The sequence below is a fragment of the Gossypium arboreum genome, chromosome 4, assembly GCF_025698485.1.
Source record: "Gossypium arboreum isolate Shixiya-1 chromosome 4, ASM2569848v2, whole genome shotgun sequence".
Lineage (NCBI taxonomy): Eukaryota > Viridiplantae > Streptophyta > Magnoliopsida > Malvales > Malvaceae > Gossypium > Gossypium arboreum.
In genome coordinates, this window is record NC_069073.1 from 25,563,234 (window position 1) to 25,590,815 (window position 27,582).

Sequence of the window (27,582 nt, forward strand, 5' to 3'; positions counted from 1 at the left end):
ATCATCACTTTGATCTTTTTACCTTAAATTAATCTTCCAGCTCCTAAAGACGATAGTTTAAGATATATGATTACGATCTTCCTTTTGACATCTGTATCACTTGCCCTTTAAGTTGATAAAAATGATAATGTTTCTACAATTGTGAAAATTTCTTGCTTTCAGTGGGTTCTATGTCATAACCTGCATCTTTCTCACTTGTATAGTTCTAATTACAGAGATTATGATACTAAAATTCAGAACTTGATAGATGTAAGATGTATATATAACAAGAAGGAGAAAAGAGACCATTGTTTCCCAATAGAGGAAAAATTGCCGATGCTGAAATCCAAACTTGGACATACTGAATGTCACTACTGCATAAGCCCGGGATACAAAATTCTCCTTTTTATAAATGTGACAGCTAGCAGATAACGTAATGGATGTTAGGCTGTACCATTAAACCAGTGTTATGGGATTATGAACAGAAATAAACCACCACCATCGTCACTTCTTTAATGGCAGGTAACATCTAACAATGGTGGAATCCATTATCTAAAATATCGCCTTTTATGGATAGCATCTTTTCTTCATACAGTACGATTATCAAACAGGTAAAAACGGAATTGTGCGCATGTTACAAGCCAGAGATATTAGCACAATACACATGTAAACATAAGCTTTTAAATTGTGGTATGTCATTCTGATTTATACCTGAAAATTCAAATGTACAAACATTGAACATGTAAAAACTTTCAATCCTACAGAGTACCTAAAGGCTTAGGTTTTCTTGTTTGGGTGGGATGTAAATTTCCTTCCTGTCAAATGGTTTACTTCGTCGTGGAACATCAGCTATGTTACAGAATTCAGTCAAATTTTTTCTAATTCGAACTTTCTTCGTATCTGGTGGCCTAGGTCCCAAAACACTCAAGTCAGTAGTTGCTCCATAAACTTGAGATGACTGCACAACAGCATCATAAGCCTTTGAGGAGAGGTTAAGGCCTTCATTTTGAGCTCTCATGTACAAGTCATATGCAAGCCTTGGTTTACCATCATTTGCCAGAGCCTCAATCAACATCTCATATGTGATCTCATTTGGTGAGATGTTCTGGACTTTCATGCGGTGAAACCATTCATATGCTGCACTGCTCATGCCATTCCGAGCACACCCACTAATAATTGCATTGTATGTGACCACCGTTGGCTCAATACCAGATGATGCCATTTCTTGAAAGACTGCATTAACCATTTTGAAATTTCCTTGTCCAGTGAAAATTGAAGCCATGATTGTATAAGCGTACAAGTTGGGTTTAACACCAACCTTTATCATATGATCCCACACCCTGAGGGCTTCATCATAGAGTTTACCCTTTTCGAGGGCACTGAGCAATGCTCCATACGAGATGATGGTGGGCTTTTCCCCTTGCTCCACCATTCTCCTAAATATCTGCACAGCAGCAGAAGTTTCTGAAGCCTTGGAACATGCCACAAGGACTGCATTCCACTCCCTGCTGCCAGGTTTAAGGCCTTTTTCTTCCATCTTATTAAGCAACCTGACACCCCATCGCCATATTCCTCGTTGTCTGGCCGCTGAAAGTAATATATTAAAGTGAGACACAACCAATTCATAGGACATGTTATTAGGACTTGGTCCCTTGTCTAATAGATCCTCGTATATCTCCAAAGCAGCCCACCACTTCTTAGCCTTCCCCATTACCCAAATCAAATGGTTACACACAGATAAGCTTATCTCTGAAAAGCTTTCTCTAATCCTGCTATAAAGTTCTTTTGCAACAAGATAATGTTCTTCACGGGTACAAGCCCATATAAGGCGCTCATAATCTTCCCTACTAAGTTTAAGCCCAACATTGTCCATATCTCTCAGGAGTTTCAGCACACTGGTGCTCAAATTTTCGTCCTTAACAAGCCACCGCCGCATGACTTGTTGGCAAATACGAACTGTGAATTTCGCAAGCTTAACAAACTCATATTCCCAATTTTCATCCGCATTTCTTCCAATGTCTCCCTTCACATATTTTTCTCTTAATTCAATAAAGAACTTCAAAGCTCCATGCCCATCTTCCATTCTACGATAAGCATATAAGGCAGTAGAATAGGACACCGGCGACGGACTGAAGCCCTTCTCTTGAATTTCCTCAAGAACATTTAGGGCCTTTGTAGCTTCTCCTTGCTCCACATAAATTGCCATCAAAACATTATAAGTAACAATATTGGGAATGATCCCCTCCTCAGCCATATCATCCAAGATTTTCTCCATTTCACCAAATTGTTTGGAGTGTTTCACTGCACCCAATAAGCTGTTGTATATGAAAAGGTTTGGGCCAATGGCTCCACCACTTTCTTTCTTCTTTCTCTTGAGCCACTCAACAAGGGACATTGCAGCATCCATGTATTTGTCCCTTCCAAAACCACTAATCATGCTTGAATGTACTTGGAGAGGCAGTTCACCCATATCTTTGAGAACCTTTCCTATGTCATCTGCAGTTTTAGCAAACTGTAAACTGCGTGCCAGAGCCCGAACATCAATCCTTGCACTCTCCAACTCAGCTTCTCCCTCACTACTAATATCCACTTCCTCACTTCTATCCCCATTGCCATTATCATCATCCTTTGAGTATGATCCTTCTCTCTCAAGTTCATTCCCAGTTTCTTGTTGCTCCAATGCCCAAGCTGATGCAACCAACCCACTAGAAGAACCTCCCTTTGGCTCACAGAAGAGGACAACTTTCAATTGGGAGTAGCAACAGAGGAATTCAAATCTCAAACAACAATTCAAGTTCCTGCAACAAGTCTCACTCCTACTAAATCTTGCATAGCTTGAAAGCAATAAGAAACTATGACCTCTACCGTCAATAAGACTCCATTTTTTCCTGCTTCTAGGTTTAATAGATGCAAAACAGGAAGAATCATGCTCAAAATCCAAATGGGGTACTACCAAAGAGCCACCATGTGATGGCCAGATACTTAAAGCTTGCATTTTTACGAAAAAAGTTTACAAAATTAAGAAATACCCAGAGTTAAAGAAGCAAGGAAATATCTTACTACAATCTCATGATAGATTCATCGGTGCTCCTTAGTCTTTGCAAGTGCTTAGTGACTTCAGTCCTGAACTGACAGGAGTTTCTACAAATTGACATACAATTAAGAATATAAAAATGAAAAACGATGAAAGAACAAGGCTAAGGCATCTGAAAGATGATAGCTTGGGTGGATATAAGTTGGTTGTGTTCTTCTGCTGTGGTCTATTCACAGCCATTCAATTGCAAGGAGAGCTGGAGAGGTGAGGGAGCCAAAAATCAGACAAAAATTCGTCATTGTGTGGCAAGAAAAAGAAAACATGTTTGGGTTTTCTTTGTCATAAATGGGCTAATGTCCAATAAGCACAAGCTTATTCGTATTCTTTTTTTTCATATTTTAAATAAAAACATAAAATTTTAAAAAAATTAATTTTTTTTAAATATAAAAATATTTTAAAATATAAAAAAAAATTCTAAATTTCAATGTTAGCTAAATTGGGCTGGACCAATTGGTTGGATTGAAAATCGGCTAGGGTATCAATCCGATGAGAGATCAAAAATCAGTTGACTCGCAAATCAGTACGGACTAGCTGTACCGAGCTAAGACTCAGTTGAATCAATTTCGAACTAGTCTAACCAATTGGTTCCCAAAATGACTATCCTAACCAGTTCAAAGTAAATAATTTATTAAAAAATAAAAATACTAAAAATTATAAACATTTATTCAACTCACAGTTTAATTGATTTTTTAGCTTGATTCATTTATTTCGCATCGGTTCTTTTGCCAACCAATTTTTTACCTCTCACCGAACCGTTACCCCAGTTGATTCTTAATTCAATAAACATTGAATTTTGAATTTTTTATAGTTTTCTATTTTTGAATTTTAATGAATTTTTATTTTCTTATAGACATTATTATTTAAAAATTATATTTGTTTAAAATGTTATGTTTTTCGTTTAAAATAATAAAAAATTATTTTTTAAATTTATATACTTTAAAAGGTATTAACCAAATTGATAAAAAAATTGTAAATGTTAAGGGCTAAAACATTTAAAAATTTTAAAAATTGATTCATTTGCGAACTGGGCTAAAAAAATAAATTGAACTGGAAATTGAATCGATTTTAATATTTTTTATTTTTAATTATTTATTTGCTTTGAGCCGCTTAGATTAGTCATTTTGGGAACAAACTGGTTAGACCGATTCAAAATTAATTTAATTATCGGTTCAATTGATCTTTTCATGTCAGTTCAATTAGCCCAAACTGGTTCGTGCATTAATCGATTTTTTTACCTGTCACCGAATAGATACACTAATCAGTTCCTAGTGTGGCTGGCCGGTCCGATTAGGTTTGTGTTAGATAACATTGAATTTTGGAATTTTTGTTTATATTTTTAAAATATTTTTTGTTTTTTGTTTTTGAATTTTAAATAATTTTTAATGTTTTTCATAAATTTTTATTTTAAAAATCATCATTTTTAAAAATTTTATGTTTTCATTTAAAATATGAAAAAATAATTTTAAAATTTTCATGTATTTTTAAAGGGTAAGGACCAAATTGACAAAAATTATAAATGTTGAAGGTTAAAAAGTTATTTTACCTTTGATATTACAACGTCAAAATTAAATAAAAAAGTACAAGAACTCAATGTTTCAAAATTAAAGTATAGAGACTAAATATTAAATTTCAAAAAGTACAAGGACCTTTGTGATATTTAAACCTTGAATTTATAAACCTAATAGTCATTTTCTAAAATATTTGTTCTAAAATCTAAATATATTATATTAAACTCAAACTCAAATAATATACTTATTATTACCTAAAGTCAAAATAATTAATTATAACCTAAATCTCATGCCTAAATTTTTTTTTAAACCCAAAACCGAAATATAGTTTATAAAAGTTAAAGTCAAATTCAAAATCTAATTTAATAAAATAATATTTATTAAGAGATTAAATATTTTAATAATATTATATGCTTTGCGGTAATTTCTTAACTCAATGGCAATAACATTATGTTGTAGGCATGAGAGCTTTAATTTGTTTTAAGCAGCCTCATTTCCTTATTTTATTATTAAAAAATATTTTTCTATTACTAGTTATAAATATGTATTGTAATATACTAAATTAAACATAATTATTGATACTATATCTTTTATTATAATTTTATAATATAATAATAGTTATATATATATATATTAATAGTTTGTCATAATTATATACTATAATATTATACTATATAATAGTATATCATCTATTATAGTTAGCTATTAAAACCAATCAAATTAAATCAATTCAAGCAAACCGTTAATAAATTCAATTTTGATTTTGGATAAATTAATAATTATATATTTTAATATTTTTAAAATATATTATTACATTATGTAAAACTATATCATATACTATAATAGTAATACAAATATATTAATTATTTATTATATTAGTTGAAATATGCAATAAGTTCCTATACTTTTCTTAAAATTGAAAGTTAGCCTCCGATATTATATAATGGTATATCATCTCATCTCATATATAATAATAGTTTTATATATGCATTAATGATTAAGCATTATAATATTATATAACACTATATCTTTTATTATAGTTTATTATATAATAATAGTTATATATGTGTATTAATGGTTTTAGTAGTTAAATATTATGGGAGGAATCTACTCACACCTATGTAAAACTAAAATAGCTTTACACCCTTTCATATCTTTTGTATGATTAATATTTTAATGGTCCAACTGTCACATTTTATTTTTCATCTATATAGATCATGCATGTCAAATTTAATGTAAATTAAAATTTTCTAACTATTTGTTTTATATAAAAAATTTCAACCGCTTAATAACTATTAATATATATATATATATATAGTGTTTTAGATAAATATGATAGAGATATCAAACCAATTTGAAAATTTACATGTATGATAAGTACAATTATATCGATAAATTTAACAGTTAGATTGTTAAAATAGTAATAGTACAAAGAGATATTTAAAGGATGTAAAACTATTTTAGTTTTACACTCACGTAAGTAGATCTCTTTCAATATACTATATTATTATATGATGTAATAGTTTATCATCTATTATAATTAGTGACATAAACGAACTTAACGATTGAATAGAGCTAATTCAAGCAAATCGATTGGTAAATTCGATTTTGATTTTGGACCAATTAATAGTTATATATATATTAATAGTTTTAAAATATATTATTACATTATTTAATATTACATCACATATCTGTAATCGTAATACATAATATATTAATTATCATTATATATTATTGTTGATTGTATTGATTGAAATATGCTGTAAGTTCTTATACTTTTTATACATTTGAAAGTCAGTCCTACTATATTATATAATACTATCTTATATTATATACTATAAAATATGTTAATAGTTTATATATATATGCATCAAAGTTAAATTAGATAATCGATTGATTTAATGTTGTCGTTTGATTTCAATTTTGAAACTCAAAATCATTTAAAGCAAATTAATCAACTTTACACCTATATACCATATTAACCTCAAATCCATTACTAATGAAACGCGAAACCCAAACGTAAGTCCAATTTAAACTTTATTCAAACTCTAACTTAAATAAAATAAACTCATTCCAAATTAAACCTTAATATAAAAATAATAATATTAATAACAAAATTAAACATTAACCAGTACAAAATTAAAAGTAAAAATTAAATTCTCAAATTATAAAAAAATTAAAATCTAAAATCTAAATCATTAAAATTAAATTTATTAGTGTTGTTATTTATATTGCATAATATATTATGTTTAATAATTTGTGATAAAGTATAACACTAGTTATCATATTATTAAATTAATATATTATGTCATTATATATTTTATATTATCATTAAATTTAAATTTTATAAACTTTAATAATTATTAATTTTATATATTTATTATTATATATAAAATTATAGCATTAAAATATTTTATTTCAATTAATGTTTTTAAAATTTTATTTTACTTTATAATTTAACATACAATTTTTTATTCTTTACTTATGCTGTTAATAAAATTTTAATATAAATATTTATCACATTTTCATAAAATAAATTATTATAAATTATTTTTATTTTTAAGTAATAACATAAAATTATATTAGTTATGAATGTCTATTGTGGTTGTTTAGTTATAAAGTCGAGCTTTTTGAGCTTTGGGTTGAATTTATCTCGAGCTCGGTCCAAATTGGTCTCAAACTTGGATTCTTATGGGCTTAAGATTTCTCAAGCTTGGATTTTCTCAAGTTTGGACTTTTTCAGGCTTGTTGGAAAAATTCGATTTAGAAAACAACCTTGTTGCATGGCAGAAAATTAAAATTTTTCTAAAACCGAGTGATTGTGATATTTATAGCAATAAGTTTTTTTTACCAAATTCCTACCTATGTTTTGAATAGGCAGTAAAGTGCGTCATTGACTTTCAACCAATACAGTCTTTTTCATTATTCCCGAGCCTCGACTTACTTAGAGTATGAGCTCTAATCATGAATTGAAGAACACGAATGAAAATTCTATTGATATTTAGTAGGAATATCAATATCTCTCAAAGGCTAGAAATCGAAAAATGAAATCTTTCAAAATTTTAAATTTATTTGTAGGAATAAATCTCACTAAATTTTGACAAAGTGTTAACACTTAAGTAGTGTGTGTTTGATGTAGGCAATGGCCTCAATTTATAGAGAAAATCACAAGTCTTAGTTGAACAAGTAGGAACAAAATAATAATATTTTAATAGAAAAATACACATAATTCCCTACTACGAATATGTATAAGTGGCGGCAACCTAGTCTTGGAAACTAAGGTTGTCGTCCACTTTGTGGGACGGACCACTGAGTCTTTCTCCTGTATTGAGTATAATTATATGTGTTATCTGGTCTTTAAATCAACTCTTGTAATTTAACCAACCTAATAACTCATTTTGATTCCAAGAATATTATTTATTTTAATTAAATAAATAAATTTATTTGTTTTTAATTAAATTATTTTCTCAAACTCAATTTTAATTTTATCAAAGTCACGATGACTTTACCGTACTAGAATCCTTGAGTAAATAAATTTAATTAATTTGTTCACTAAAATTGCGATGATTAATTAATTCAATTTCCACTTCAAACTTCAATTATTTAATTTTATTCAATTATATAATAATTCAAAGAATTAATTTAATCTCTAAGTCATCTTTTGTTCGTAGCGAGAAAACGAATTTACTGTGGATAGTAAAGCATACAATCTATTTCTCTAACCCATCGTTTTCATATTTTCATCTCATCAATCCAAATGCAAATTATCAATGTTACACCAAATTAGCGGAGGGATTGATTGGACATATATAATTAAAGCTTAAATAATTTACAATTAAGCCTGACTTTTCATTTATTAACTACAACATTATTCAGTCAGAGTCTTTCCACTAAAGTATCATGACTGAGCTCTACCTATTATATACCATTATGAAAGCTACTAATCAAGTGTTCGTCCAATGACCTTGTCATATGTGTGCTACCCTTAAATGATATCATTAATCTCTTTGGGTTAAATCTAATCGCTTAATATGACCTTATTTTAACTCATGGTAACCATTTCATCTTCCTTCATGAAAAAGCCAATTACTAACAAATAGTAATTAAATAATTCATTTTAAACAAATGACCCGTGACCACGTTACTTTTTCATCTATCATGTAATATCGTTGGGAAGATATCATTTACCCTTTATTGGACTATGAATTCCACTATTGTAAGTAAACCTATGTCATGCATAAGTCATATACCCAGCATATTAGCTTTCAGCTCTATTACCAAGTAAACTTAGGCTTTCAATACCTCAAAGTATAAGAGTCACGCACACATAATCTATCAGTTAGGATTAAGGTAAGCCACACTATTGATAAGTGATAAAAGTAATATATTTTAATCCCGTTCTTAATGCGTTCTTGGATGATTATTTATGAAAATTGGTGAATTTTATGCTCCTAATCCTTTAAATTCATGTTTCTATACTTAGGAGAGCATTTGGGAGAAAGATGAGTGAAAAATGAGCGAAAATTAGACAAATAGAGCAGATTTCAGAAGCCACATGGGCTGGACACACGCCCATGTGAGCCACACGTGTAACACCCTTAACCCGTATCTATCGTTAGAATAGGGTTACGGAGTATTACCTAACTTAATAATCAAACAATCATACATTTCTCATACATTTTTCATATTCAAATATAAATCATTCACATTCAATCATATTGCCCCTAATACAAGCCTACAAGGCCCAAATCCTGCATTAGAAGTGGTTTGGGACTAAATCGATAACTTAGGAAATTTTTGGAAAACATAGAAAATTTTTCAAAAAACAAGGGACACAGGCCCGTGTGGCCCAACCGTATGTCTCACACAGCCAAAGACACACTCGTGTCACAAGCCGTGTGGACATTCAAAATGAGATCATACGGCTATGTCCCAGCCCGTGTCTAACCCCATGTAATTCCCTGACTTGGGTCACACGGCCAACCACACGCCCTTGTGACTAGCTCGTGTACACTTCGAAATGGCCTCACACGCCTGTGTGCCAAGCCGTGTGCTAGGTTGTGCCAAAATTGTAGGGTATACTAACTTATGCCATATGGCCAAGTCACACGCCTGTGTGCTAGGCCGTGTGGAGCATACTGACTTGGTTTCTAATTAAACACCAAGGGACACACGGCTGTGTCACCTAATCATGTGTCACACACAGCTGACTCACATACCCGTCTCTCTGCCTGTGTGGACAAAAATAGGCTATTTACCAAGCCATCTTTCTCACCCAAATTGCATACACCTACACCGAACCAAATGGCATATAACATGACATAAAAAGGCATTCAAATCAATCTCAACCAAGCCTAATTCATTCTAATTCCATACCAAGAACTATAATGATCATAACATCATAATTTACCTATTCAAAACAACCAATTTCACATTCTCAAATCACCTAATTCGTTAACTTCATATATACATTATCTTACCTAAAACCACAAGCTAATTCAATCTCAATGCACAACCATTTGCTATACAAGATATCAATTTACAACATGGCATTCACCAACCAACTATACACAACATATCAAAGGCCATTTGCACATATATATATACATCACCAAGCATGTTGAAATAAGATAAATTACATGGCTATACACATAACCAAGCACTCATCATTTACAAGTCAAACCAAATGACTAAATCCATTACCAAACTATAGACCAAATTAATCACAACTCCTATACATGCTATATAACTAAATACATAAGCTCAAAAGTACCAAAACGATAGTTGGATGGTGTGATGAGATCTTTGATGACTCCCAAATCTGAGCAAGCTTCGAAAATCACTATAAAACACGAAAAAATAAATAGAGTAAGCTATAAAGCTTAGTAAGCTTGTATGCTTAATAAGTAAACTTACCACTTAACTACAATTCAAATACATAAACATCACATAATGCAATTCAACTTAAATCCAAAACTTAACACATATATTCAATCCCAAATGTTACACATGAATTCCATCAATTTTTTTGATTCAATGATTGTTAGTTCATGTACATACCTGTACCAATTCGTATCAGTCTCTCACCATTTCATATATTTGATATACGCATTGAACTATTTGGAATAATATTGGATACTCGAGAATCTCGCACCCTAAGTGCCAAATACATAGCCAAAGCTATCTCAATCTCATCTCTCACGTAATGCTTACTCTTCAGCTATCAACGGGTCTGCTCACACAAGCTGACGGTCAAGAATTAACTACAAGGTGTTGCTCACACAAGCTGACGAGAATCCGCAACATATGCTAGAACACTCAACCATTAGTAGAACGTACGGACCAGCACCCAAAACACGTAACTTCTAATGACATGTCATTTGTATCATAATCTATTCCTAAGATTTAACCGAGATTTCACACGTAGCAAATTCTTCGTCGAACATTTCTGTAAGGTCATATTTATCAATAACACAATTATAAAACATTTAAAATACAATTATATTAATACTTATTAACATACGAACTTACCTTGATTAACAAAAATGACAAAATGGATCGACTAGTCCAATACTTTATTTTTCCCCTGATCTAGATCCGAACTTTGTTTTTCTTGATCTATATAATATCAAATTTAACTTATTCAATTAAAATTCTATTCAATTTAGCCCAAAAATCACATTATAAAAAATTACACTTTTGCCCCTAATAGTTTAACATCTTTATAATTTAGTCTCTAGCTCATAAAAGTACAAATTCATGCAATTAAGTCCCTAACCATGCTAGCCGAATTTCCCTTATTAACATAGTAGCCAATATTTTTCATTTATTTCACATTTCTACCACAAAATTTTCATATTTCACAAATAAAACCCTAATTGAAAATTTTATCAAAAATCAATTAACAAATGTTGTTTATCTAACAACAACCCTTCATTTTCTATCATCAAACATCAAAATACACACATATTCATCAATGGTAAAACCCTAAACCTTTAAGAGTTTTGCAAATTAGTCCCTAGGCTAGCTAGATTAAGCTACAACGATATCAAAAACATATAAATCATTAAAAACGAGACAAAATTATACTCACATGCACTAGATGAACTTGGCCGAACCTTCAAACACCTTCCATGGAATTCCTTAGGTCTAATTTCAATTAAAGATGGACAAAATAAAGGTGATGGCCTTTGTTTTGGTTATTTTACGTATCTTATTAATTAAATTACCTATATAACCTTATACATTAACCTTTAAAATCATTTAAATAATGTTTATAAAAGTTCACTCATAATAACAATGGTTTAATTACAACATATGAACCACTACTTTAAGGTTCCATAACTATTAGACACCTTTAGCTATTAGAAATCAAGTTTTACACTTTACATGATTTAGTGCTTTTTATCAAATTAAGCACTCAAATGATAAAATTTCTTTACGAAAATTTCACACAATCATACTATCATGCTGTAGACATTATAATAATAATAAAATAAATATTTCAAACTCAGATCTGTGGTTTCAAAACCACTGTTCCGATTTGACTAAAAATAGGCTGTTACAACTCTCACTCCTTTAGGAATTTTCATCCCCGAAAATCTTACCAGAAAATAGGTTAGGGTACTTTTTTCTCATAGCTTCATCGGGTTCCCACGTAGCTTCTTTAACACTGTGCCGTTGCTATAGAACTTTCACTAAAGCTATGCTCCTCTTTCTTAACTCTTTAACTTCTCGAGTTAAAATTCTGATCGGTTCTTCGCTATATGTCATATCAGGCTGAATTTCAGTCTCTGTCGGAGAAATTACGTGTGACAGATCTGAGCTATATCCACGTAACATAGACACATGAAACACATTATAGATCTTTTCTAATTCTGACGGTAAAGCTAGTCGATATACTACTGGTCCTATTCTTTCGATAATCTTATACGGCCCGATAAATCACGGACTTAATTTTCTTTTGCGACCAAAACGAAGAATCTTCTTCCACAGAGATACTTTCAAAAATACTCTATCACCGATTTGAAATTCAATGTCTTTGTGTTTCAAATCCGCATATGATTTCTGTCGATCTGAAGTTACTTTCAAACTATTGCGAATTATTTTCACTTTATCTTCGGTCTCTCTGATCAAATCAACCTAGCGATTTTTTTTTCTCACTAAGCTCGGTCCAATACAATGGAGTTTGACATTTACGATGATATAATGCTTCATACGGTGTCGTCTTTATGCTCGATTAGAAATTGTTGTTATACGCGAATTCAATTAATGGTAAATATTTTTCCTGGTTGCCTTCAAACTCTAAAACACAACAACGAAGCATATCTTCAAGAATCTGAATTACTCTCTCAAACTGACTGTCGGTTTGCGAATGAAATGCAATATTAAAGTGCAACTGCGTACCCAAAGCTTCTTGCAATTTCTTCCAAAATCACGATGTAAACCTCTGATCTCTATCCAAAATAATAGAAACTGGCACCCCGTGCAATCTAACAATATTAGAGATATACAATTCAACTAATCTATTGAGCAAAAATTCAGTACGTACCGGAATGAAATGTGTTGATTTCGTCAGTCTATCAACAACCCAGATGATATTTTTCTTTTTTGGAGATATGGGTAACTTTGATACAAAATACATCGTAACTCTATCCCATTTCTATTCTGGTATTATCACAGGCTATAGTAGTCCAGAAGGCACTTGATGTTCGGCTTTGACTTATTGACAATTGACAAACCAAGCATTTCGATACAAACTCTGAAATGTCTCGTATCATGCCCGACCACCAGTATAACTGTTTCAAATCATTGTACATTTTAGAACTCCCCGGATGAACAGATAAACAACCATTATGTGCTTCGTGTAGAATTTTTTGAATAAGCTCGAAATTTTTTGGTACACAAATTCTATCTCAGAACATCAAACAATCATCGGATCCGATCTGATTGTCTGAATCAGTAATAGACTCGCATTGTACTCTTTTAGCTTGCAATCCATTATCACATTTCTGAACCTTGCAAATTTGCTGTAAAAATAATGGTTTAGTTTTTAACTCAGCTAAAATCGAACCATCATCAGACAAGGTTAACTGTGTGTTCATCGCTCGTAAAGCAAACAAAGATTTTCTACTCAGAGCATCCGCGACTACATTCGCTTTCCCCGGATGATAATCAATTATTAATTCATAGTCTTTCAACAACTCGAGCCATTTTTGCTGTCACAAATTTAAATCTTTCTGAGACATTAAATACTTCAAGCTCTTGTGATCAGTAAAGATATGGCACTTCTCACCGAATAAATGATGTCGCCAAATTTTCAATGCAAGCACAATATGGCACTTCAACCCTTATTTTCAAAATTTTCAAAAATTTTTTATTTTTTTTGTTTTTCTTCAAATTAGTCCCTGGTTGTTTTCCAACTATTTTTAAGGACTTATAAGCTCGATATAAGGCCAACAAGTGTAGAAATTCTATGTTTAATGTGCGGATTGAATATTGATATTTAAATTAATATTTGGATGGTTTAGTGATGTCATTTGATTCAATATATGTTGTAATACTCCGTAACCCTAATTCGGCACTAGAGACAGGTTAGGGGTGTTACAAGACAATCACATCTATGTCTCTATCTTCTAGGAGCCTACTCCAACACCCAAAACCATGTATCTCATATTCGGACTTAATAGACGATATGCTAGTTTTTTAATTGGCTCACTCAATTTTGATTAGATTATGGACCATTTAGATTTCTTACTAATATAAGTTTTCTTCTCGCATTATGATCCATTCACATAATGCAACTTAATGTTAGTTAACGTTAGGTAACTAGTGAACCAAAGTTTTCTCATTCATTTTGCTTTACATGCAAAAAATGTTGAGGACAAATATAAATGATATTAATGTAAATGATGAAATTTTATTAAACCCATTTGTTCGAAATTACAAGTACAAATGACAAATTAACTATAGTTAGGTTACTAGATCCTACTAAGATCTTAGGTGCAAAGGCGAGGTAGCTACACTGGTGAGTGGTTGGATTTAAATAATTATTTGTACGAGATTAAAGATAGTGAGTTATCGCTTTGGGCAATACCCCACATATGTAGATAAAAACTAAATTGCATAATCAATTACTTTTGTGTTATGTTGTTTAGCCGTAATGCTTAGCAGTTATAATTGCCTAATAGAAGGTTTTCTTCACAGGATGTGTAGGGTGTTCAAAGATGCCAATGGATCTATTATTGGAATGTTTTCATGCCCTCTAGGTGTTACGGGAGAAATTGTGGATGATAAATATCTTTTGAACTGTTTTGGAAATCTGAGTAGTACAAAATTTGAAACTTTATAGTTGAATAAGATTCCATCCTTGCTTTGTAGTGGATCTTGAATATCAAATCAAGGAAGTCGAGATTTTATAAAATTTTTAATGAGATTGACTTCCTAATCTCTTCCATAGAAAAATGTTTGTTCCTATAAGATTCATAGAAAGATTAATTGTTTCGCAACACGTTGGCAAAGGCTATAACTTACAATATAGAAAAGTTCATGAGACTGCATGGGCGAGGGGTTAAGGACTATTTTCTTTTATTTTCTCAAGTACCTACTGTCTAAAATTTTTTTTACAGTAATAATATTTTGGTTTAGAAAAAAAACTACGAAATAATTTCTAGTGAAGTAAGTACTTCAAAGATAAAATCTTCTGTAAAATGTTTACTTCTAGAATATGTAACCTAATTCATTACTCATTTAATTAACTAGAATATCTATTCAATTGACCAACAATTAACGTGAAGAAAATAGAGGAATTAATACCTAACATACTTAAAAAATAATATTAAAATAAATTAAGACTATTGCAATAAAAGAAGTGGTAAGGCAGTGGTCAGGTAATTAGTCCATCAATTAATGGAACTGATATCTAGATTGGGTGATTGTTGCTATAGGCACATAATGCTTCTTAAGTCTTTCAACTCTCAATTAAGGTATCAGGCTAAGCTCTCTCTAACCCTGATATCCCTCAAATAAACAAGTCAAGCTATCCCAAATTCCCCCCAAACAATAAGTCTTGCTTATAGATTAGGCTATAATAGTTCTTGAATCTAGTAGTTGAGGTAACTAATCAATATTATAACTTAGGTTAGATCTCTATTTTTCTTTAGTTTAAATCATGACTAAATCAGTGTCAAACAATATAGTTGATTAATCCTTATTTATTAATTTATTATTCCAACTTATTAACCTAATTAATAATTCTCACCCTGTCATCAAATTAATCCATTAACCTAGGTTTACCAACTAGAGTCCATATCCAGTCACATGTAGTTAACAAAGATGGAATACTAAATCTAGTTAAAAGAATGATTCAAGGCAACTATGAAGTAGAATAATATTGATGCCTAGAATACAAAGTATGTTAACTTTTGTTCCAAGCCTCGAGAGTACAACTTTAATTAGTTAGCATATAAATGACTTTTTTGTTTTTGTTTTTGTTTTTGCTTTTGCTTTTTTGGTATTATATGTACCTAGAAACCACCATCTCAAGGCCCTCAATGAAGTTATGCATGTAAAGCCTAAGAGAGGAATAATTCTGCAATAGCTGCGACAACGATAATGCTAGTGATGGCTTTGATAGTAATTGTATTAGAGGGTGATCGTGCTAGACTGTTACTACTAGATAAAGGGATTACACTATCAACAACGGTAGCCTTGTCTTTAGAGCTAGGAGAAGGGGAATCGGAAACTTCATAATCAGCAGTTGGCGGCAAAGGAGGGGATGAGACCTCCTCGGGAGACTCAACTTCAAAAGGGGATCCTTTATTGGCCTTGGGGCTACCAATTTTTCTAGAGCTAGGAGAAAGGGAGCTTGAAGAACTCTTCGGGGCTCCGGAAGCAGATGACTTGGGTGCTCCTCCACTGGATTTTAATGGTGACGGAGAAGGGCCACTAGAGGATGGTGACGGTGACTTGGTAGAGGAAGACTTGGGGGAGGAAGTTGGGGAAGCAGAAGATGGTGACTTCGAAGGCGAAGAAGATGGCGACTTTGAAAGGGCTGATGAATGTGATGAATCAGCAGCTAATGCCCCAACAAAAGCGATGAAAACAAGTGCAACAAGAAGAAAATCTTGGCGGGCCATCTTTCTCTTTTATTTATTGATAGTTTCTTATGATATGTAAATATTTGTGTCTGTGCGTGTAAAAAAAGAAGGGGTGAAAAGATTTTGTTTCTCTATGATAAATAAGCAGTTCAATGCCAATGAATTATCTGAAAGAATCGATAGCCATGTGAATTTAAATATACCCTAAACAAGATAACGATTTATCCAATACCATGGAAATGAACCATTTGGTTGATCGAATTTCATGGCTTCCTTGTGGAAGAAATTGAACCTTTAACATCTTGTAAGAACAGATTATGGTTTTCCTTAGTTGTTTTCGAAGCTTGTTTTACTTCTATTTGCTAGAAAAAAAAGTTAAGGCAAACTACTAATTTAGTTGCTATGTATATATTATTTCCTTATAAAATGTAAACTAAACCAAATTTAGTAATTAATCATGTTATACTTATAAAATAACCTCTTAATGGTCAAAGACTTAGAGTTCAAGATTTTGGGTTTTGAAGTTTGAATATTGAGGCAAACAAATTAAGATTTAAGAGATAGAAATTCTAAAAGTTTACTTAATTTATTCTATTATTTAATATTACACGTAAGATATATATCAACCTACTAAGTTACTAACAATTTAATGTAAATAAATATTCATTAGCTTTTTACTCTTGCAATGCACCACTTTATTGTGCATATTAATAAAAACAAATAAATCTTAATACAAAATAAATTAATATAATTTTTAAAATATCATTAAAAAAGAAAATTTTATTTAAAAGTATATCATTAAAAAAAAACCTTCAATTTAACAACTAAAGCTAAATGTTTGACCAATAAAACTAATTATTACTAACTTTATAAAGTACATGAATAGAATCTAAAATTCTAGTGAAAAATTAAACTTAAAATTAGAAATACACTGAAACTTTTTAACTTTTGAGAATAACGTCATGGACAGCTAATCCAGTAGATTGATCAAAAATTTTCTTGCCTCCATCTTGACATAAGCTTCGAAATTTTTTTTTAACAAAAAAAAAAAGTTAAAACATGAAGAAAAAATATTCGTTTTTATTTTTTTCTTCCGCCATTTTATCAAGAAAACACTACTAAACATAAATAATAATAATAAAAAGCGCCGCTAAAGCATAAGTCATAGCCACTTTTCCTAAATTCTACAGCATTTTGTGCGGCTCTTACCCAAACGCTGCTAAAGCTACTATATATTTTAGCAAGTCGTGAAAACACCACTGTATATTCTTTAAAAAATGCCGCAGAAAGCTCATTCCTCTATACCGATTTTTTTTTATTTCTCATATCATTACTCTAAAAATCTCCTAGGGTGCCTTTTTTGATGTCACTTGAAAGTTAATATTGTAAAAAAAAAAGAGAATTTGTTGCCTTCCTTCTGAATATATGAGCATCCACCCATATTAATTTTGTCACACCTAAACTATTGATCAAAACTTGACCATATAGGATCGGAGATCTTGAGTTATTTTATATATTTCAATTTAATCCTACATCATTCAATTTATACTAAATTGTAAAATTTTGGGGTTGAATTGGGCATTAGTAATGATTGCCAAATTTTTTCAGATACCTATTGGGGAATAATAACTTGTTTCTAATATTTTATATTAACTTGGGTTAGTGCTTGCATGGGAAGTGATGAAGGGTCAATAAAGGGAGAAGGAAACCGATGAACACATATTTTTTCCTTTTTCCAAAATTCTTCTCAACTATCATTTTTCTCTCTTGCTGTTTTCAAGCAAGAGAAAGAGAAACGAATGAATCGAGTTCCATGTTGTGAAAAATAGCAAATTAGCTTAATCAAGTGTGGAACTCGTGAACTGAAAGGATAAGAACCAAGTGACAAAGGAATGGTTAAGCTGGTGTAGGTGCTATGGCTTTGAAGGAATTGTTGGTGAGTCATTGAACTCAAATCTTTTGTTTGTATCTTGTATGATTTCGTGTTGTGGTGTTTGGGTTATAATCGCTGAGAATTCACTTGCGTGTTTTTTTATGATGAAGATGTTGATCTGTTATGGGATTTCTGCTGAAATGTTAATAGGTGTGTTAAGTGTTGCGGTACATAATGCATGTCTGTTGCAAGCATGAAATTTGGGGTACCTCACTACAGGAAAATAGGGCTTTAACGGCGTTTTTAGTGGTGTTTGAACAAAAAACGCCTCAAATATTTTACATTCGCAGCGTTTACAATAAACGCCGCAAAAAACAGAGAAATAGCGGCGTTTTTTATCAAAATGCCGCTAAAAACAGAACAATAGCGGCGCTTTTGGAAAAATGCCGCTATAGGTCGAGGTTTTAGCGGCGCTTTTGTAAAAACGCCGCTATAGGTAGAGGTTTTAGCGGCGCTTCTGGAAAAACGCCGCTATAGTTAGAGGTTTTAGCTGCGCTTTTGTAAAAACGCCGCTATAGGTAGAGGTTTTAGCGGCGCTTTTGTAAAAATGCCGCTATAGGCTGATGTTTTAGCGGCGCTTTTGGAAAAACGTCGCTATAGGCCGATGTTTTAGCGGCGCTTTTGGAAAAACGCCGCAAAAAAGTAATTTAGTTTATGGGTTATGGTTTAGTGTTTAGGGTTTGGATTTGGGGTTTGGAATTTAGAGGTAAATATGGTAAACTACTTAACTTGTGTATCTTGAAATTTTTTATAATATAAATCTAAATAAGATAAATATAAATTATTATTTTAAATAATAGGTACATATATATGTTTTAGGGTTATGCTATTAGGGATTAGAGGTTATGATTAATGATAAAAAAATTAAATTATTTTAGAGTTTTGGTAAGCATTAAGATTCTATTTGAATTACTTTTGTCCCTTGTTATATATATATATATTAAACTTCTAATATATATTAAGATTATAATATATATTTAGGGTGTAAGTTTAGGTTAAGGGTTTAAGGAAATGATACTATTAGCTAGCTAGAAATTAATTGAAGAACATTTGGATTTTACTAAGATTCAAGCTATTTTGTATATACCCATATTATTTAATATAAGAATATAAACATATATACATGTGTGTTTTAATTTGTACTACACTAACATTGGCCACACAATTCCAAAAAATATGTCTCTGAATATTATGGTTTAGGGTTACAGCTTTTAAAGTACACTTTATAGTTTGGGCTTTATGGTCTAGGAGTTATGGTTGGTTTAGGGGTTACCGAATGGTTTTGGGGTTTAACGTTTAGGTTTAGGGTTTTGTGTTTGTGGTCCAAGGTTTAGGGTTTAGAGTCGAAGTTTAGGGTTTTAAATTGAGTATAATTTTGGATTTTAATGTATAAGATAAATGTATATAAGATAAATATATATAAATTATTATTTTAAAAATATATAAATATATATATGAAAAGTGGTTTAGTGTGCAATTGTGTACATGAACTGTAATTTGATCTAGATCTTGTAAAATATTTAATTAATTTTGATATAATAAATAGCATCATGTTTTTATTTAATTAATTTATATGCATACATAATATGTATTTTAAAATGTGTATTAAATCAAAATAAAATTTTAACTATAGTTAGGGTTTAATTAGAGTGTAAGTTTATAGTTTGAGGTTTAAAGTTTAAAGTATATTATTATTGAAGACCGAACCAATATTTAGAATTTTATGATATTCTTGTAATTTGTACTAAACCTAATTTATTGAAGATTGAAATATATATTTTGTACATCACAAGAACATTATTTAGATATAATTTAAAAGAAATTCTAAATATATATAGTTTTAAATTTTGATCAATTTTATAAAATATTCACGTATTAGCGGCGTTTATACATAAAACGCCACAAAAGATAGGAAATAGCGGCGTTTTTTTAGAAAACGCCATAAAACTTCAATATACATTAGAGTAAAACGGCATCGTTTCCTATGAATAGTAGCGGCTTTAGCGGCGTTTCTAATATAAACGCCACAACTCGTATTACAACGGCGTCGTTTTGTAGTATAGATAAAAGGGCGTTAGTGGCGCTTTACTGAAAACGCCGCAAAAGGGCTCATTAGCGGCGCGTTTCTGAAAACGCCACAAAATTTCCTTATTTGAAACGGCGTCGTTTTTTCTCTCCTGTGGTTTAAGCCCTTTACCCGAAATCAGTTTCGATTTTTGCTAAGTAATTTTCCCCCATTTCGTCTCTTCCTTCCCTAAATCCCTAAAACAGAAAACCCCTCTTTCTTTTTCCCCAAATCATCCCCTAATTCCCCAAACCCGAAATCCCTAACATTTTTCCCAAGTCCCCTTTTTTTCCCTTAATCTGTTCCCCCATCCCCGAAATCCCTAATTATTTTCCCTTTCCTCTCGTCGACAGTGATATGCTTCATATTTAGGGTTTTAGCCCAATGATCATCAACTGAAAAACATACAAGAAGAAAGCCCTATCGATTCATTTTATCAACAAATCAAGGTTAGTTGATTCGTACAAAGTTCAATTTCTGAATGTTATGAAAAAGTAGCAAAGCACTTCTCTCTCACTCGATTTCGTCTGAACCAGAACCAGAAGAGCCAACTCTTCATACATTAACTATTCACCGATCGATCCCAAACTTTCTAGTAACTGCTAAGCCATATCGCTTTTTTCTTTCACTTTATTCGTTGGGTCCTTGAAGCTTCAACAGTATTTCTTTTCTTTCACTTTATTTGTTTGTTTGTTTTTTCATGTATTACTTGCCTTTTTTTTTTGTTTGAAATGGTTTGAAATGGGTTTGATCTGGATGGTTATACCCTTGTTTTATGTAAACCCAATACCAGGTCTGGTGTTTCTAGTGCTGTTTTTAACTTAACCACCACAATTATTGGTGCGGGAATCATGGCTTTAGCTGCTACTATGAAGGTTCTGGGGCTTGTTTTAGGGAATTTTTTGGATAAACCTGGTTGGGATTTTGTCTGAAATTAGTGTCGAGATGTTGATTAGGTTTGCAGTTTCTTGTAAAGCTAGATCTTATGGGGAAGTTGTGCAAATTGCAATGGGGAGAACTGCTAGGGTTTTGTCTGAGATTTGCATAATTGTCAACAATGCAGGTGTCCTGATAGTTTATTTGATTATTATGGGTGATGTTATGTCTAGTTCGGTTCGTCATATTGGGGTTTTCGATAAGTGGTTAGGACATGTTTTTTGGGATCATAGGAAGTTATTGGTTTTGGTTGTTATGGTTGTTTTTCTTGCTCCACTTTGCGTGTTAGATAGGATTGATTCATTGAGCATGACTTCGGCTGCTTCGGTAGCTCTCACTGTTGTTTTCGTTGTGGTTTGCTTTGCTGTTGCATTCATTAAGCTTATTGAAGGGAAGATAGAGGCTCCAAGGATGAGCCCAGATTTTACGTTCCCTGATTAAGCTTATTGGATCTATTATGGTCCCAAATATATGGACAACTTTTAAATTTACTGGAGCAACAATATTTTTTTTATGTTTATGATGAAAGATTCAACATCTCTAGAAACTGAATCATACATTTTTTCTGCTAGGATTAGCAATCTAGTATGAATCATGTAGAAGCTTACTTATCTTTTATTTGTAAGAAACAGATTTAGGTAATGGAAGATGTATGCCTGTGTGTTTGTGTCTCTATATATGTATGTATTTGGTACTAGATGAAAACTTTACTCCAGTTTTGAAATATAGACCAGGTTTTGCATACATTGATCATTTTCTGGCTCTTTTCCTTTGAATACATGGTTCTCTTAAAATTAAATGCTCAGGTACTTTCTGCATATTCTGTGATTCTTATTAGATAAGTTATAAATCAACAATTATGTTAGTTTTGATCAAGGCCTCTGTAAACATAAAGTTGGTATTCTGGTTAGGAGAAGTTAATGTTTATGAGTTTTGTGGAGTAAGATTCTGCACATGCAAAGTTGGTTTGTTTAAAGTTGTGCATTTTCATGTTTACATAGTAATGGTGATTCCATTTTTGTTTTTTAGATGTTCTTTTGGTCTATTTTCATGTTTCTATCCAACTTATGTGTTTACTGTGCAGTTTTGCCATATTTTGCTAAGGTGTATAGCTTCATTGGCAGTGTCTTTGATCCTGGTACAAGTGGGCACTTGCAAAACTGATATAAGTAAAGTTTCTATATTTGCTTAAACTGAAATATATTTGGTGCTACTCTTATAATCTTACATCTGTTCTAGGTACTTATCTTTTATTTGCAAGAAACAGATTTAGGTAATGAAAGATGTATGCCTGTGTGTTTGTGTCTCTATATGTGACATCCCAAAATTGACCCTAGTCGGAAAGTGGTTTCGGGACCACTAAACCGAGTTATAAAAATAATTAACCGTCATAGTTGATGCCCATTATATGTACAAACACTTGTGTAAAAATTGAATGTTTGGATTTTGTAATTGTAAGTGAATTTTTTTTTCAAATAGGACTTATGTGAGAAAATTTAGAAATGTGCTAGGCAATTGTAAGGTGGCCTATTAATACATGCGGGAAAATAGTTGTCCTTGCATGTCAAATAACCCACTTCCTAAGGTGAGTGGCCGGCCATGACAAGGTTATGGGCAAGGGAACATGTTTCCAACATGTTTTGCTAATGGTTGATGTTAGAATTGTTATTATATTGGTGTTGTAGGAAGAGAAACAAAAAAAAAGTGTGTGTGTGTGGTTACCCCTCCCCATTGCCGTGTATTGAACAAGGAAAACAAAAAAAGAAAATTTTGCTCATTCTATTCTCCATTGCCGTGACTTGAAGGAGGAAGAAGAAGGATTTCTTTTGTGCATGATTCGCTTGGTTGATGCTTAGGAAGAGGTAAGCACTTTGAAATCCTTGGAAATTTAGATATAAACGAGGTGATTAGTTCAAGTTCTATTCATCCCATGGATTAAATTTGGGTGTTTGGAGGCTTGGTATTTGGCCAAGTAGTTGAAGCTCTTGGTACATATACTTTTAAATGGAGGTTGAAATTTGGTTGTTCATGGGGAGGGTGCGAATGTGGCCAATGAAAGGCCTTGATGAACTATATATGTGGCTTGGGTTTATGATATTCGGTTAAGGGATATTGTGCTAGCAAGGTTGGTTTAATATATACATGTAAGTTACTTTGTATTTGATGTTTAGAAAAAAAAATAGTGAAAGGCAAAGTTAATGATGTTGGATAAATTTTTAGTAGAGTTGTGCTTAGGCATTCGGTCATTGATGAGCATTGTTGTAACCTAGTTGTAGTTGCAACTCCTAATCTTGAGATGGAATTTGTACACATACGTTAAGTAAATGGTTAGGGCCGAATGGGACTATGTGTTTGAAAGAATAAAATCGATACTATAATTGCTAGTATAAGTATTCGGCCATTCAATCAAGGGTATAGGTGATGTTAGACCAATTTTAGCACATTCGGCTATATAAGTATACCCAATTATGATATTGCCTTTGATTGTATGAAATCAACTAAAATGGGTGGTTAGTAAGGATGGTTATCTAATATACGAATATGTATACGTGTATGTGCGATTGGATTATTGATAGAATAGTAAATTGCATAAGGCTATTGGTGAATAGCCAAGAACATAAGGTAGCAAGATAAAATTTTACCATGTCGTTCCGTATGTTATATTATCATTAGAATGTGGATACCAACATATGTACCCAAGCGATTGAATGAGTTGATTTATTTGTTTAAGCTCAAGATCCTAAAGGAGGCGTCCAACAAAGGGAAATCGAAGGTCAACGAGTAGCCGACTTGGAATTATTTGCCCAACACTAGGTAAGTCATTAAGCACATATGCTTGATATTGCATAAATGATTGTAAAATCTATGCAATTGTATTTAATGGGATGCTATATATATATATAAATGAAATTGTATGTGTATGGAGTGATGACAATTGTTGAATGTAAAAGAAATAGTGAAATGTGTAGAAAGTTTGCTTTCGGCACTAAGTGTAAAAGGCAATACGTGTGTACGGTGTGAGATTGGCACTAAGTGTGCATGCTGGAAATATATGGCACTAAGTGTGCATGCTGGAAATATATGGCACTAAGTGTGCATGCTGGAAAAAAATACGACCTTTGGGTGTGCGAGCTCGAAGGGTATGGCACTATGTGTGCGGGCTTAAATTGCGTGGCACTAAGTGTGCGAAATCGAGTATTAAGCATTGTGTGTGCGCACTCTATATATATGGAGGTGTGTCTCCATCGAGTTGAGTATGGACAGCGGATCGGGTAAGTACCTCGAGCTCATGACGAATAGAGAATACGTTCATGCTTGGGGTTGAATTTGGTAAGCCTTAAATCTATGTGATGATTGAAATTGTATGGTTGTGCTGGAAAATGAGTTAATGTGTAAAATGTTTGATTATCTTGTTGTGTAGAATATGAAATGTGGATGTATGACTTGGTACGAGATTGGACCGAAAGGTTCGAGGTATTATGGTATAGATTCGATATGGATGAGTACCTAGCCTCGTTTGTTGTACATGTTGTAGTAACTTTATCAGTGGATTGATGAATGCTTATGACTTACTGAGTTGTAAACTCACTCGGTGTTTTTCTTGTCACCCATTTTAGGTCTCTCGGACTCGTATTGTTTGCGTGATCGGGACCGTCGTTGAAGTCATCACACCGCTGAAATCTTGTGGTATTGTTTTCGTTGTTGAAGAACATTTGGCATGTATAGGCTATTATATTTTGTCGAATTGTGGGTTGTAAACTTTAAGCCATGTGAAAATGGCCTATGTGGTCGTCGAGTGGGATGCTAGAACCTATAGCCACGAGTCTTAGAAACTCTAATTTTGATATGGTGCCCATAATTTGTGTCATGTATGATGGATGATTAAGGCCAAGGAAAGATTCATGAAATTGGCATAGTCTCTGCAGTAACTGTTGCGGACAGCAGCAGTGAGATGAGATTGAAAAATCACTAAAAATAGTAGAAGTAGAATTAAATAGTGAGTAAATTATGAAATTGAACCTTGATGAATCTATTTTTATATGGACGAAACGAAACGACCATATGAGCAGTATACTGAGAAATATTAAAGTTCTCGTGAGACAGGGCCAGAACGGTTTCTGGGTCCCCTGTCGCGACTTTGAAAATTTACCATAAATTATCCAGAAAGAATTAGGAGTCATGCCTTATATGTACAGATTCCATTTTGAGTCTAGTTTCATTAGAACAAACGGAACCAGTATTAAAGCCCTGTACAGAGAGATATTCAAGTTGTAACGCGCGAAGGTCAGAGCAGTCGATCCCTGTAACATGGGTGACTTTAACTAATAAACTGTACCAATTGGCCCAACCAAAAATTCTAGAAATAAATCCATGGATGGGTATGTGAGTCTAAATTCAGGGAAAATTTACGAAACCAGTTTCCGAGTTTTGAAACTCGAGATATGATTTTTAAGGCGACGGTGACGCAGTTTTCCAGCCTGACTGGTAATGTCAAATTGGTTGGTACCTTGAGAGGATTTGGCCGTTAACCCCTCGTGTCCGACACCGGCGACGGTCATGAGTTAGGGGTGTTACACTATATATGTATGTATTTGGTACTAGATGAAAGCTTTACTCCAGTTTTGAAATATAGACCAGGTTTTGCATACATTGATCATTTTCTGGCTCTTTTCCTTCGAATACATGGTTCTCTTGAAATTAAATGCTCAGGTGCTTTCTGCATATTCTGTGATTCTTATTAGATAAGTTATAAATCAACAGTTATGTTAGTTTTGATCAAGGCCTCTGTAAACATAAAGTTGGTATTCGGTTAGGAGAAGTTAATGTTTATGAGTTTTGTGCGATATGATTACGCACATGCAAAGTTAGTTTGTTTAAAGTGTGCATTTTCATGTTTACATACTAATGGTGATTCCATTTTTGTTTTTTAGATGTTCTTTTGGTCTGTTTTCATGTTTCTATCCAACTTCTGTGTTTACTGTGCAGTTTTGCCATATTTTGCTAAGGTGTATAGCTTCATTGGCAGTGTCTTTGATCCTGGTACAAGTGGGCACTTGCAAAACCGATATAGGTAAAGTTTCTATATTTGCTTAAACCTGAAATACATTTGGTGCTACTCTTATAATCTTACATCTGTTCTAGGTACTTATCTTTTATTTGCAAGAAAGCATTTAGGTAATGGAAGATGTATGCTGTGTGTTTGTGTCTCTATATATGCATGTATTTGGTACTAGATGAAAGCTTTACTCCAGTTTTGAAATATAGACTAGGTTTTGCATACATTGATCATTTTCTGGCTCTTTTCCTTCGAATACATGGTTCTCTTGAAATTAAATGCTCAGTACTTTCTCGCATATTCGTGATTCATATTAGATAAGTTATAAATCAATGATTATGTTAGTTTTGATCAAGGCCTCTGTAAACATAAAGTTGGTATTCTGGTTAGGAGAAGTTAATGTTTATGAGTTTTGTGGAGTAAGATTTTGCACATGCAAAGTTGGTTTGTTTAAAGCTGTGCATTTTCATGTTTACATACTAATGGTGATTCCATTTTTGTTTTTTAGATGTTCTTTTGGTCTGTTTTCATGTTTCTATCCAACTTCGTGTTTATCGTGCGCTTTTGCCATATTTTGCTAAGGTGTATAGCTTCATTGGCAGTGTCTTTGATCCTGGTACAAGTGGGCACTTGCAAAACTGATATAGGTAAAGTTTTTATATTTGCTTAAACTGAAATACATTTGGTGCTACTTTTATAATCTTACATCTGTTCTAGGTACTATCGAGCACCTGAATTAATATTTGGTGCAACTAAATACACCACAGCCATTGGCATTTGTTCTAGGTACGTACAAGTTTCGTTGCTAAAATTTTTCCATATTTCTATGCATTTTCACTTTAAATTACTTAACAAATATTACTTTTTGACTCTGGACTGCTTCTTTGGTGAGAGTGGAGTAGACCAGTGCACG

General features: G+C 32.3%; 3 protein-coding genes across 3 annotated transcripts; 1 reads left to right on the plus strand and 2 right to left on the minus strand.

Annotated features, from left to right (window-relative positions):
• Positions 1–527: 527 nt before the first annotated feature.
• Positions 528–3,377, minus strand: LOC108465591 (protein LOW PHOTOSYNTHETIC EFFICIENCY 1, chloroplastic). The gene has a single exon (XM_017765957.2). The coding sequence runs from the start codon at positions 2,972–2,974 to the stop codon at positions 749–751; it is 2,226 nt and encodes a 741-aa protein (XP_017621446.1). The 5' UTR covers positions 2,975–3,377; the 3' UTR covers positions 528–748.
• Positions 3,378–16,154: 12,777 nt separating this feature from the next.
• On the minus strand, positions 16,155–16,718 carry LOC108475167 (uncharacterized). The gene has a single exon (XM_017777156.1). The coding sequence runs from the start codon at positions 16,716–16,718 to the stop codon at positions 16,155–16,157; it is 564 nt and encodes a 187-aa protein (XP_017632645.1).
• Positions 16,719–21,622: 4,904 nt separating this feature from the next.
• Positions 21,623–22,054, plus strand: LOC108475166 (amino acid transporter AVT6E-like). Its single transcript, XM_017777155.1, has one exon. The coding sequence runs from the start codon at positions 21,623–21,625 to the stop codon at positions 22,052–22,054; it is 432 nt and encodes a 143-aa protein (XP_017632644.1).
• Positions 22,055–27,582: the final 5,528 nt, after the last annotated feature.